General features: G+C 58.7%; 1 protein-coding gene across 1 annotated transcript in view; it reads left to right on the forward strand.

Annotated features, from left to right (window-relative positions):
• The window catches only part of PEPD (peptidase D), a 112,087-nt gene that overhangs the window by 81,518 nt on the left and 16,516 nt on the right, over window positions 1-14,053 (forward strand). The window contains exons 10-11 of the mRNA XM_060650929.3: window positions 7,023-7,091; window positions 8,753-8,830. Coding sequence (XP_060506912.1) covers window positions 7,023-7,091; window positions 8,753-8,830 — 147 coding nt within the window. The remainder of the gene's footprint in view (window positions 1-7,022; window positions 7,092-8,752; window positions 8,831-14,053) is intronic.

Genomic DNA, 14,053 nt, shown 5'->3' on the forward strand with positions numbered 1-14,053 from the left:
GCCGTGACCCTGTCTTTGCTGCTGCCCTTGCCTCTGGTTGGTGGAATCTTCCCTTGCGGGGCCTCTGCGTCCCAGGGGCCTCTCCTGGAGCACCAGCTCGCATGTTGCACCGTCCTGCCTGGGGCGCTGTCCCAGGGTGGCCGGCCTTGGCCCGGGATCAGGTGGGGCCCTGTGCACACGTGTGAGGCCAGGGCCCTGGAAGGCGCGGTGTGGCACCATCCGCCACCAGCATTTGCAGAGCGGGTCGCCTCGCCCCGCCGAGGCAGGTGCTGTTGCCGCACGTGCACCACTAACAGGCCTGAGGCTTCGGGCGCATCGGGGTCAGAAACCCTGCCGAGACACCAAGCTCAGACACAGATGCGGTGGGTTCCCTGACCACAGCACGCCACCTGTCTGAGCCACAGATTCTTCCATCCACAAAGTAGGAACATCGCTCCTTCCCACCAACAGCTGTGGAAAACTGAAGGCTGCTGGTGACTGTTCGGTTTCTGTTACGGGCCGTGGGAGGTCCTGGCCGGGAGGGTGTCACTGTCCCCAGTCCGGGACCCAGGTGGGGCAGCAGGAAGGGATTCGGGGAGCATCAGGCAGAAGGAACTGCTGCTGACGGAGACAGCCACCACAGCCGTTACACATGGTCTGTGTCTCTGGTGGTGCCAAGTCTCACAAGCTGTGCCTTGAGCTCTGGTTTTATTACTAACGCACGTCTGGGTTTAGTCCAAGGCTTGAAGGCAGTCCCCTCTTGGTGACAGACTGTGTGGATGCTCCTCGCTCATTTAAAACCCCTCGGCGGTGGCTCCCTAGCTTGCCCTGTGCCCTTCTTCACTGGGGTTCTGGGGAGGCAGACGGACAGGACAGCCTCTCAGTTCACCACCACCGAGCCCGGAACCCACCCCTCAGAAGGCCCACAGAGAACTCCGTCACGGAAGCTGGGATCCCCCTGGGAATTTGGGCCGTGCCCTGGATGGGTGGCTGGAACCACGCTGCATGGCAACAATTATGAGGGCGGGATGGGGGCCCTCCTGCTGGGTGCGTTCTGATGACATCTGATCACCCCCGGAAGAAGTGAGCCAAGCAGCATCCACCCTTCCCCGGAAATTCAAAAACAATGTGGTCTGTGCTTCCGGCTCCCCGGGAAAGCTGTTCTCGTCCTACTAGAAACCTCTCCTCTGGGTCTGGATCCTCTTTGGCTGCTGCCTCCACTTTGGGAAAACAGGAAAACCCTCCAGTCGCCTCCAGGTGGATGTCATGACTCCTCTCTGTGGGACTGTGGTTTCCTTACTTATCAAGAATTTTCTTTTAGTGGCTAGATCTGCAAAAGGCAATATCACATTCATTACACAGCTGTGGTCATTTCTACCCCAAAACTAAGAGTAATTAAACAGAAGAAATGTGAATGAAAAGTAACTCAGTGCTGTGATAACTGCACAGAGCATAGTCATTGGCCCCAGACATCATGAGACACCCCCACTCCTCTCTCTTCTTATCCCTCGAGGCCCTGGTTCTTCCCCAAGGAGGGGAGACTTCAGGATGTGTGAGCAGGACAGAGGCGGCTGAGATGCCCCGTGTCAGGGGAAGCCCCGTGTGCATGTCGGTCATAGGGATGCTGCACGTGTCCACCTGCGTGTGGGGCTGGTGGGCGCCCATAGAGACCCTGGCTGCTCTGGAATATTCGGGTGCCAGTGTCCAGCCATGGAGGGATTCTGTTTGGCTTTAAAGGAGTAGGCAAGAGACTGTCCAAGCCCAGCCTCTTTTCCTTCAGCGAGGGATCCTTGCTGTGTGACTCCCTTTGAGGCCCCTGAACTGTGACAACAGTGACAGCTAATGCGTCCTGTACATAGGGCTTGGTGTGTTATGTACTTTATATGTATAATGTCACCTAAGTGATACAACAACTCTGTGGGAGGTACTCTTATGCTATTTTACAGATAAGGAAACTGAGTCACAGAACGGCCATACAGCTGGTAAGTGGCAGAGAGCTAGGATTTGACTTCAGTGTCAGTACGGAACAGTGCCCTGGGAGGCATGTGGCCCAGAGTGAGGACTATGGGTGGGGAACCTAACAGGCCTGAGCAACTGGAACCTGCCTCTGCCAGGAGAAAACGTGGGGCACCCGCCTGAGACCGCAGTAACAGTGGGTGTGGGGTGCACCCCGGCCCAGGAGGACCCCGCATTTAGCTCGGAGTGCCTCGGCCCACACACAATAACCCTGTGTCCTCACTGCTCACTCTCCTAGACCCGCAGCTCAGACGAGTGGCCTGCACCAGCCTGCTCAGCTTCCCTTCCACTCTCCTGTTCCTGGCTTGGCCTCCCGGGAACCGACGTGCATCAGGGCCCCGCCTGGGAGGGGGCTGATGTGGCCCCCGCTGACCTCCCTGACTGGCCTGCCAGTGCTCACGCTTGCACTGATAGCTCACTGACACCAGCTGCCCGGGGCAGCCCTTCTGCCATTATCTTGGTCAGCTCATGCATTTTTATAGGTCTGTGGCTATCTCCTCATCAGGTGATAAACCTCAGGGGGCAGGAGCTGGGCCGTGTGCCCAGGAAGGCTCCACGGGCTGGATTTGCAGGCCCCGGCGGAGACCCCCAGTGCTGTCCCTGGAGACACCTTTCCTGCAGATCCGGCCGAGGCCATCTGCTCTCCCGGCCCCATTCGTCACTCTAGGCACTGACAAATGGGCCTGCCCCTCTGTCGCTGTGGTGGCTCCATCCACCTCGTTATTCACAGCACAGACTCTCCCAGGTTACTGAAAGGTTCTCATTGATGCCTGGATACAAAGCATTTTCCACTTGTGTCTTTCTTGGGAGATATTTATAGGCAAGGAGTATAAATTTACAGTTTGGGGAATGGCCATGCTGGGGGAGCTTCAGGGGCCACAGAGTGGCATGTGTGTGAGAGCCCCCTGCATCCCTCTGCTCCTCAGGAAGCCCTCCTGCTGCGGGAGGAAAGGAGGCGGGGGGAGGCAGTGGTGGCTGGGCCACATGCCCGGTGCCTGGTCAGGTGCTCTGTGCAGGTAGAGCAGGAGGGAGCGGGGCAGTCAGGCCCAGCAGGACACTGTGACACACGGGAGAGCCACAGATGGAAAGAGCAAGCAGAGGTGATCTCTGGGCCTCCAGCACCAGTGCCTGGCCTCTTGCCCCCATCTCCTTATGGACAGACTGGTCGCCTCCAGGAGTTTCGCTGTGGTTCTTCACAAGCCCTGCCTGTTCTGTCTGCTCCATGTTTAGACCCCAGTTATATTACATGATGGGTACAGTCTCCATCTGACGGTTCTGTTAGCAGAAGACAACTCTTGTGGACTATTTTTGGATTGTGAGTTCATCCTCAGTGTGTGTGTGTGTGTGTGTGTGTGTGTGTGTGCACGCACGTGTCCGTGTGCACAGATCTTGGCTGGCCTGGGTCGAGGGTGTGACGGCCCAGTTGGTTCTGTGTCTGCCCCTGCCGGGTGCGGGTGCTCCAGGCATCACCAGTCAGGAACATAGTTTTCTGCTCATTTCTTGGCTTGGGGTGGGGGTGGGGGTTTCCAAAACCAGGAACCTGAACCCCATGGAGGACAGGCCTACACTATGAATTCTGAGGGAGGGCAATGTATTTTGTTTTATTCCCAAAGCCCAGGCAGGCTTCCTGATTGCCTGTTATGACGCTGGCGAGTTTTCTCCAAGCCTGCCCTTGTGCTGAGGGTGCATCCCTGCCCGGGGCCACCGCCGCGTGTGGGGGTGGGGTCTCAGTTCTGTTCTGCTGCTTCTTATGTCCCTGAGGCCTTGTCGCCAGCCCCACATGGCAGTGCAAGGCCAAGGCCTCCAGCTTCCCGAGACTGACAGCCTCCTCTTCCTTCTGGCCCCAACTTCCTTCCTGTCCTATGAACGTGGCTCTGCGTATTCTCTTTTACGTAGCACCTCTGAGTGTGGGAGAAGGAGGATTTCCAGCCGCGGACTCTGCTGTCATCTCCTTGTGGCTCCAGAGGGGCTAATTGGTAGCCCATGGCCGAATTTGGCTGTAGACTTGCGTCAGTCCGTAGTTAAGCTCCTATGGTTATAAGTCGCCTGGACCCTCATCCGGTTCACAGTTTGCCATATTTTCCGTAAGGTTCTAGAAGGATCTTTAGTAATTGCCCTTCTGTTGCCACCTTGGTCTGTGAACTGTGCAGTGGGAACAGGTGTCTCTGCTGTGGTCTGTCCTCGTGGCCAATGCTTACCATGCTCTGCAGGAACTTCGTGTCACCGATGTGGCCCCAGCTGGGAGCACCCACTGCTCACCCCTACCCCTTGAAAATCAGAAATATGTCAGACTCACATCTCTCCATGAGCCCCCTGAGCCATCGCACTTGTCCCAGAACTTGGACACCCGAGGTCCCAGAGAGAGGGGCCTCCGAGGTGTGGGAGCAGAAAATGTGGGCCTGTTGCATTCACCTGTTATCGTCACCAGTTGGTCCTCACATCATATCAGAAAAGTTAAATTAGGTGCTGAAGTCCAGTTTGAAGAACTTCAAATCATTTTCAGCTAGAGCGACTTTTCAGCTTGTGGCAGTTCTCCTCTTCCTTATCGCTGTGTGGGATTGTCCCTGTGTCTGGAGAATGACCCAGAGCCGGGCTGCAATCTGCAGGTGAAAACTGGGTCAGCCATTGCTTAGTTTGGTGCTTCTGTAAGCTACGCCTTTTACCCAAAAGTCCTTTTTTCTTTTTCTTTTTTCTTTTTTTTAATGTTTGTTTATTTTTGAGAGACTCAGAGAGACAGAGCATGAGCAGGGGATGGGCAGAGATAGAGATGGAGACACAGAATCCAAAGCATGCTCCAGGCTCCGAGCTGTCAGCACAGAGCTTGAGGCAGGGCCTGAACCCACGAACCGTGAGATCATGACCTGAGCTGAAGCCGGACGCTTAACCTACTGAGCCACGCAGGTGCCCCCGAAAGTCCTTTTTTCTTAAATGGAAGCCAGGGGCGTGCCGCGAGGGCTGCTTCCACTGAGTAGATTACATGGCAGGCCGCTGAGTCTGGCTGCAGAGGAGGGAGACAAGGCACCCACCCCTCGTCCTCAGGCTGCCGCAGAATGTTCCTGTTTAGTCACCTGCACGTGCAGGTGGCACAGCTGTCCCTCTGCCTGTCCTTCCTGACGCTGGTGGCTCCCACAGCCTGCACTTGTCTGCCTGTCCCCCGACCCCAGGAGAGGCCCGCTGTTCCCATCACCTGGAGAATGGCCGTGCAGCCCCAAGGTCTGCTTCTGACCAGGCACGGTTGTGTCTTCCAAAGCTAGGGGAGCATTGCAGCTCTGTGGTGGCCTGGGCCTTCTCCACTCTCTGTGGGCTTGCCGTGTGGAAGCCTGGTGTCCGAGGCCCTGGTCTCTAGGCTGGGAGCAGAGGCGGTGCACCGCTGGTGTCCAAGGCTGCCCCATGGAGCAACGGGCCGGGCTGTGGCCACACTCGGGGCTGTGACTCGGCCTTGCCGCCCCCCCATGGTCTCTGGGACGGAGGTGGGAGTCGGTGGCGGCCACCAGAGCCACCAGAATGCTTTCTCTGGTGAATACAGGGCACCGATAAGAGGATGTGTGCGCCCTTCCTCGCCTCCCTGACAGTTCCTGAAATCCTTTATGTTGAGGAAATAGTTCGCTCGCAGATACCCAATTATCCCGGGAGGTTTGTAAAGCAAGTCTGAAAGCCGACTGAATGTAGCAGAACCACTCCTGCATGACAACTACTTAATACCCAGTCATCACAATTATACATAATTGGTGTTTACAGTGCCTGGAAGATTAGACTCCTCCATACAGACATTCTCCAAAACAGGCCTAGAATGCGCAGGGCAGGATTGCTGCTTAGCGTGCCCACGGGCGGCCTCGGTGTGCTGAGGACAGAGACAGCGGCACAGCCCCGTGCTTGGTCCCCTGCCCTGGTGGTCGGTGGGTGGGGTGGGCACCCCCCCCCCCCCCCGGACCTGCTTCTCTGCCAGGGATGCGGGAGGGCTGGACCTGAGGAAGGGGGCGAGGCCTGGAGACGCTGAGCTCTTGGAGCACAGCGTCCCATGCCAAGACTAGCTCCTACCCCAGATCCTGGGGCTTATGGTGGGGGTATGGGCAGGGTCGTGGCCTCCCCAGAGCTCTTGGCAGCGTGGCCCCCTGGGGTTCATTGCTCCTAATGTGGCGTTGATGTGGCTGGTCGGGTCCAATAGCCCCTGCAGTCATCTCCAGGATCTGCGCCTTCGGTGGGGGGCAGGGGGACAGGGGCAGAGCCCAGACTTCTGCCAAGGGTGGCTTACCCTCTGACCTTTGTTACATTCCTGGGCTTTCAGGGGTCTGCAGACATCCTACACGCCCGGAGGCCTCCCCAGGCTCTGGTTCTGGGCTCAGCCTGGGGGCTGGCTGCCCCCTCTAGGGTCTCATCTTTCCCTCCAGACTTTGTTTCTGGCCTCCCCTTCCCAGGCTAGGAGCTGGTCCAGGAAGCCAGCCTGTTTGCTGCTTGGCCTGAGGACAGGAAGCAGGGCCTGTCCTCAGACCCTGCCTCTCTCCACCCCCTCTACCTGTGGCCAGAGACGGCTCTGCCCTGCTCGGTCTGCTTGAGGGCCTGCCCCTCAATCCTGTCCTCCAGGCCAGTGCTCAGTGGCTCCTGCTCTCTTTTCCCTGTGCCCATCCCCAGGGTCAGGGCCAGGGCCATCTGAGTCCAGCTTGGGGCCTGGAGAGTTCATGTCCCTCCCTGGCCATGTGTCCAGCCCCTCCTGGTGGGGTGGGTTGTGGCCACTGGACCTGGGAGTCACAGGGAAACCCGCAGAAACAGCGGTAGCCCCCGCTTCCCAGTGGGCCCAGGAGGCGGGGTGGCTTCTCCAGTTTTGCTCCCTGTCCTCACTGGCCTCTGTGCTCTTGTGGCCTGTGGCCAACCCTGGGCTCTAGGCTATGAGCCCCGTGGACCCATGCAGGGTCACTCAGGCCCTCCTGCGGGTGCAGCCAAGCAAGGCTTGGGCTGAAGGTTTTCCTGGGGTGGGGGCTGTGCACGCTCTGGCAACCGCACCCTGACTTCCTTCCTTCCTTCCCCTGCAGCCTCTTCGAGCACTACTGCTACTCCCGGGGCGGCATGCGCCACAGCTCCTACACCTGCATCTGCGGCAGGTAAGTGGGAACAATGGAGGAAGGAGGTCGTGAGAAGGCGAGGAGACCCCGCTGCCCCCCTGAGCTCAGGCACGCCTGTTCACTACCGTGCCCACATGAGTGCCCGCTTACTCTTGGAAATTGTTCTCTCCTGAGGCCCCCAGCCGGGGTGGCCCCCTCACTGTTGTGCCCTTCCTGGCCTCCTCTAAGGTGGCCGCTCCCCTGAGGCTGCTGGCTGGCCTTCCTCGTCCCCTCCACACAAGCACACACCCAGCGTGTGGGGGCCAGGACGTGGCTTTACCCTGTAATGGCTTTTGTGTGCAGCAGAGGTGGGAGGAGCTCTGTCAGTGCAGGAGGCCGTGGTTGTGTGTGTGTGTGTGTGTGTGTGTGTGTGTGTGTGTGTGCGCGCGCGCGCATGCATAGTTGTCAGTGTGGCTGTGTAAGGAACATCACCACTGTGGTTGAGTCTGGGTCTCTGCAGTAGGGGGTGTCACTCTAGGTACCTCTGCATGTGGCACATTGTGGCTGAGGCAGGGAGCTCTGAGTCTCTGTGTGTGTGTCACCTGCATGGTGGCTGGAGGCATGGGGTACAAATGACCATGAGTATGGGGCGGCTCATGGTTGTTAGTGTGCACTATTTTTTCTTATATATTTTTTTAAATGTTTATTTTTGAGAGAGAGACACAGTGTGAGCGGGAAAGGGGCAGAGAGAGAGGGAGACACAGAATGGGAAGCAGGCTCCAGGCTCTGAGCTGTCAGCACAGAGCCCGACACGGGGCTCAAACTCACGAACCATGAGATCATGACCTGAGCCGAAGCTGGACACTTAACCAACCGAGCCACCCAGGCTTCCCGAGTGTGCCGTGTTGCGTGTCTGTGTGTCTGCATGTGTCACTCTAGGTGTGTCTTTGAGGGGCACAACCTGGCTGCGGGTGGCCCTTCCTCTCCCAGGCTCGCCCCAGCCAGTCTCCCCCTGCTCTGCCCCCCTGGGTCAGAGGGTCTGGCCTCTGCCCAGCCAGGACGGAGCCGCAGCTCTGCTGATGTGCACGTCCTCGGCACATGAATAATACATGTGAACATCTCAGTCTTTGGAAATGTTCTTCTCTGGTGGATAGAGAGAAAAATCATTATTTCTACTTTTATGATTCCTGAGACTCCCGAACAGGGCCATAAATATTACACCCAGGTGGGGTTTTTTTTTTCCTTTGGACAGACTTAAAAGTCCTTTTTTTTTCTTAAAGGCATCGCTCATTAGGGAAGCAGTCTCGAGCAGAGGAGCCAGCCTTGCAGCATGGTGGCCCCTGACATGGGTCTCCCCTCTCCCTCCGCCAGGACAAGAGGGCTTCCTCAAACTCCCTTCCCTGGGTTTCAGACCCTTGTCCCCCCCACCAGTCCCACATCCCCGGGCCCAAGGTCACCTGCCCAAACAGCACTCACCTGGGGAAGCCCTGACGGTGGCAGCGCTGTGAACTGTGCACTCAGAGGCTTCCACCAGCTGTATGGCTAAGGTGCCGGGGCCGTTGTGCTCCCCGCCCACACCTCAGACTGTGGGCCTGATACAGCCCCCGCTGGGCCTCTGCTGGAGGGTGGGCGGTAGTGCCCACGGGGCAGGGTGGGGTGCCCCCTCCGGGGCCTGCTGGGCGAAGATGGGCTGTTGACCACCTCCCCTGGTTGCTGTGCAGTGGTGAGAATTCGGCCGTGCTGCACTATGGACATGCCGGGGCCCCCAACGACCGGACCATCCAGGACGGAGACATGTGGTGAGTGAGGCCAGCCTGAGGTGCCCCTGCCCTGGCTCTGCGTGTGACACGCAGGGCCGCAGTGGGGCTCCACCTCAAGGGGAACAGACTGGGATCTCTTGGTCCCCACCCTGGGAGGGCTGAGCACAGTGAGGCCCCCAGGCCTGCCCCAGGCCCAAACTTCTTTGCCAGGGCCCCCCACCTGCATGGCACCTTCTGTCCATCATCAGGGAAAGAGGATGTGGAGGGCCCTGTGCTGGGGGCCCAAGGTGGCCCCAGCTCCTGCCCCGTACCTGCCACACTCACACCTCTGTCTCGGTACCGGGAGGGTGGGCACCTAGTCTGGATCAGGGAAGACCCGGAGGGAGCCTCGCCCCCTCTGAATCCTGCCAGCCTCAGCCATCCATAAATGGCCATTAGCCCAGGAGGTCAGAGGCAGTGCTTGACCTTCAAGACTGTTTGCAGGGCTTTTCTGAGCACAGCTTACAGTGCTCACAGCACCCCGTGGAGCCCTGACTAAGCAGGCGTAGGCGGGATCTGCAGCCCCCACCCCTGCGATGGACTGGCCCCTGTTGGCAGAATCATACATCTTGCCCACGACCCCGGTCTGTAGGGCTTATGCTGAGCATATGCCGCTCCTCTCCAGACAGCTGCTCCAGGCCTCGGGAGGGGTCTGTGGGCACCTTGCTGACCTGGACCAGCTCTCTCTTCAGCTCATGGGCGCTGGGCATTCCCTGCTTCTCCTCTCCAGCACCCACATATCAGGCAGGGTCAGCCCAGGCTGCCACAGGGCTACTGAGAACCAGTTAAAGGCCGCAAGCCCCGCGTCACCACCCTGCCTTAGCCTGCAGGCATCTTTGCTGTGGTCACCGACACATGGGCAGAGTGGGGGACACGGACTGTCCCACCTGGTTCTCTGGTGCCTTCGCCTCCTGGTTGCCAGGGCACCTGAGCAAGATTTCAGCAAGCCTGCTTCCAGCCGGTATCCTGCTGCTTCTCAGAGTATGGGTGTTGCCCTGCTGGGCTCAGTTCCCGAGCTAGAGCTCTGGCAATGCCTGCACGCTGGCCTGAACCTGAACCTGGCTTCACGCACGTGTAGCTCAGCCCTGCATTGGGGCGGAGGGGAGCCTGCACGCAGGGGTCCCTGGTCCACATCCACTGGGGGGCATGAGCCATGTTCTGAGCTGTCGCTATGTGTTTGCAGAAGCCCACCCAATCCCAGGGTGTCCTTGCCAGGGGCACAGCAGGCTCCGTGACTAGCTGCGCTCACCCGGGTCAGCGGCTGGACGGCATGTTCTGGGTAGGGCCACTGTTGGCAAGAGCCCAGCTCAGCCTTCTGGGAGGAAACAGAGTCACTTAGCTCCCTCCCAGAGCCTCAGTTTACTTTTCTGTTGGTGGAGGTGGCACATGCCTCTCAAGACTATATAGAGGGGTGGAAGAGACGTGTCAGAAACGCACGTGCTGAGCTCATGTGCCCTTTCCCAGGGGCCTGGGCCGGCAGGGCAGGGACCAGAACATACAGAGGGGGGCACCCAAAGTGGCTGCACCCTTCCCGAGTCATTCAAGGCATAGGGGCCAAGGGCATGCAAAAACCTTGACAGGAGTCTCCCCAGTGCCTGGCACCAGGGACACCCCTTTGGGTAGATTTTCTCACCCTGTCCCCACCCTGTGTCCCACTGCCCATCTCCATGTGTAGGTGAGGTCACTGAGACACAAGGAGGGTCCAGGTGCAGAGCCAGAAGGATTTGGGGAGGGAGTTGACTGCTTCAGACTTGGCTCAGCTGGAGACGAAGGAAAGACAGGGAAGGGCTCTGCCCTCTGGGCCATGGCTGAGCCACTCGTGGCCCCAAGAAACCACCTGGCATCCCCAGGCACTCTTGCCTCCTGCAACATTTCCTAATGCTCTTAGTGCAGCCCATTCTGGCTGGGCCTGGAGGCCAGGATGTGGGAATCAGTCCTCGGGCAGAGTCAGAGACCTAGCCCTACCAGCAGGTTTCAGCTGTCATTGGACCAGCTCTGGCCTGCCGGAGGGCCCTGTGGCAGCATCATGTGGCCATGAGTTTTTCTCCTCTGTGAGTTTGGCATATCCCAGAGGACTGTCTGCTTCTCTGCTCTCCTCTTTATCTGCCCCCAGTACGATCCTCACCCCAGGAGAGGCTGGTCACGGCTGTGTTCCTGGGGTGGCCACTGCTGGGGTGGGGCCCGGCTGACCGGGGCGCAGCCTAGATCAGGTTTCCACACGGCCCAGATGTGGCCTTGGCCCTCGTGGGAGCACATGGCACCTGCATCTGCCGCTTGCAGCTAAGAGAGGAGAGCGATCCAGGAATCCCACGGATGTTAATGCCAAGTCCAAATTGGTGATTTTATTTTTCTCGTACTAACTTTGAAATGTAGCCAGTAGAATAATTACGAGTTTATTATAGTCAATTTATTATGCAGCATTTAGAACAACATGTTTTGTTGATTACTGCTGCTGCCAGATTGCTGGCGGCGTTTATAATCCATTGTTTTATTGAAATTGATCTGCCGAGCGCCTACTGTGTTCGGTAAATAATAAATCACTCTGTTATCCCAACATAAAAGCCACAATACTTTATCATAAGGTATGAAACCAAAATATGAGCATAGCACAGAGTTTCTCCTGAAGCTGAGTGTCTCCCAGAGCCACGGCTATTCCAGGTGCCCACCGGCTGGCACGCTCTGGGTGCTTCAGTCCCCTGAAGTCAGGGGAAAATGCCCCAGAGATGTTTGAACGTTTAGTGAGGGGCTGTTTGGGGTCAGAGCTGGGCCGGGGCAGTCAGGCTGTACTGGAGAAGGTGGGGGTAGGGCTGAGGCAGCCAGCCTTTCCATCCTTCCCCTCGCAGTCCCACACGTGCCCCCGCACCCCTACAGGGAGCCTTAGAGAGCCCGGGCTGTGTGATGATCCCCCTGCCCTCCCCCTCCCCAGCTGAGTGGCTGGTACCCTGAGCCTCAGCTTCTCCATCAGTCACGGGGTGATAGGGCACCTATCTCTGGGAGAATACACAGTGTTGAGTGGGGAGCCTGGCACAGCATGGCCTTGGCAGGTGAGAGCTGCGATGGTGGCCATCCTCAGAGCCAGCAGTCTGGGGCTTGTACCTGTGCTCCGGGGCCCTGAGGCCCATTTTCCAGCAGCTGGCTCCATGACAGACTGGCGGTGAGAGCCACCGGCAGACTCTGAGCCAGACAGCTCTCGAGTCTCAAGGCCTGTTGTATGTTTTCAGCCCCAGCCCTGTCTCAAGGTGTGTGCCAAGTAGAGCATGAAGCCAGCTGGGCCCGGCCCACCGCCCATGCCTCTGTCCCTCCAGTACCAGCACCTTCCTAGGAGCTGGGCCATGACCGCTGTTGGCCTCCGTCGTCTCCCTGTGAATTGGGGCTTATAGGTTAGGCATGCTGCTTCTCCCTGCACATCAGCTTTGTCACCCAGAGCTGAGAAGTAAGGGCCTGCCGACTCCGTGGGCCCCTTCCCATTTCTGTCTGCTAGATGCTGTCCTGCTTGCTCTGCGTGACCTTGATGTGGCTTCAGATTGCTGGGGCCCTAGTACTCAGCTCACTCAGAACCGTGAGGCCTCTTGTGGGACCTCTTGGGGCTTTGCCCTGGGCTTAGAGCCCTTTCACCAGGAACCCCATCTCCCTGTCACTATCCCAGAGGAGCCATTAGCTGCTTTCTGTTTTGGAGTTTGAGGCAAGTGGCAGACCTTGTAAAACAGGGTGGCAGGAGTGTGGGAAACTTGCTGATTAATGCTCTTCACATGCTCACACAAGGGGTGGTGGCTACTGTCATTGGACACCCATCCTGGGGGGATCCCCAGAAGACCCCTCCTCACCAAATCAGCCCCTGCCAGGTGGGTGTGAGGGGAGACATAGCTCCCATGTACTGCACTGGCTTCCCAGAAACCAAAGTCCCAAAGTGGATGGAGGTGCACCCAGGGGGCACCACTGTCCATGTTCAAGTCCACCCGGAAGCAGTACACCTAGGGTTGGACCCTCTCTTGTGCTGAACTCCTGGGTTTGAGGCTGGCCTGGCAGCCTTCCCACCTCCCCTGGGGCCCTCAGCAGGAGGGGGCCAGGCTGTGCCTCCAGTGGGTTCTGATTTGGAAAACGGCCAGGACACCCCTCCTCAGCTGCTGCTTCCGTCCATTTGATCAGGGAGCGGAGAAATGGTTCCTGAGGTAGCATGCCCTGTGTTCCCTCTGAGAACCTTCTAGAACACCTAAGGATCACCAGGCCTGGGTGGCCCAGCTGCAGGCAGCATGTGGGTGCCGAGCCGGATCTCCCAGCACTGGCCAGGAGAGGGCAGTGTTGTCTCAGGATGTGTGGGCGGGCCTCCTCCCTGCCGGCGGCAGTTCTCCTGTGTGCCCCTGGGGCATGGGAGCCAGCCCACTTTCGGGGAGAGAGGCCTGTCCGGCCCCATGCAGTATCCTCTCCCCCCCTCTCCTCTCCTCTCCTGTCAGCAGACAGGGACCCCTGTTTCTCTTTGCCCTGGTGATGGTCAGCCTGAAGCCGTGGTTCTCTCTTGCCTTACCCTGCTAACGCAGAGGTGGGGACACAGCACACAGTAGCCAAAGCCCCCTTCTTTTTGCCTGGAGAAACCAGGGTTTTCCTCACAGGGAAGCCCCTGGAGACCTCTGACCTATTGCTGGCATGTCAGTGACACATGCTACTGCTCCTGCTGCCCGTGTCACAGCCCCAAGCTGCCCCGTCCTTTCCTTCCATAGATGAGGGGACTGGCCTGTGAGGGGCCATGGCCCAGGCAGGCTCTTTCCCTACCTGGCCACCCTTTCCTGCCACCAGCGCCATTACCGCCAACTCCTTCCTTCCCTTGTCTCATTCCCAGTCAGTCCTGCAGGTTAGATGTGGGCTAGGCGTGAAACTGCTTGGGGAAGTGACCCTACCTCGCTCCCTCTATCCTGGGCAACCGTGCCATGGGCAGCAGCCTGCATCCATGGGACACCCTGCAGGCCATGGGGGAGGGGGGCTGCCGCTCATCCAGGGCCCCAGCCGCCCCCTTGGCATCCCACAGGCTGACAGGACGGTTCTGCGGCCACAGGGAGGGGTGAGTCTGTGCCTGGGGGCTCCTCCCCAGCTGGTGGAACGTCTGGGCTGGGCTCTAGGCCCCACTTGTCCTGGTGCCTGATGCCCTGGCTGACCTCAGAGAACAAGTGTCACCTCCAGGGCCTACTCCCTGGTGCCAGGCCCAGCCCAGACCCCTCTCCCCTTGCTGTT

This window comes from Panthera onca, chromosome E2, assembly GCF_046562875.1.
Source record: "Panthera onca isolate mPanOnc1 chromosome E2, mPanOnc1 haplotype 2, whole genome shotgun sequence".
Classification (NCBI taxonomy): domain Eukaryota; kingdom Metazoa; phylum Chordata; class Mammalia; order Carnivora; family Felidae; genus Panthera; species Panthera onca.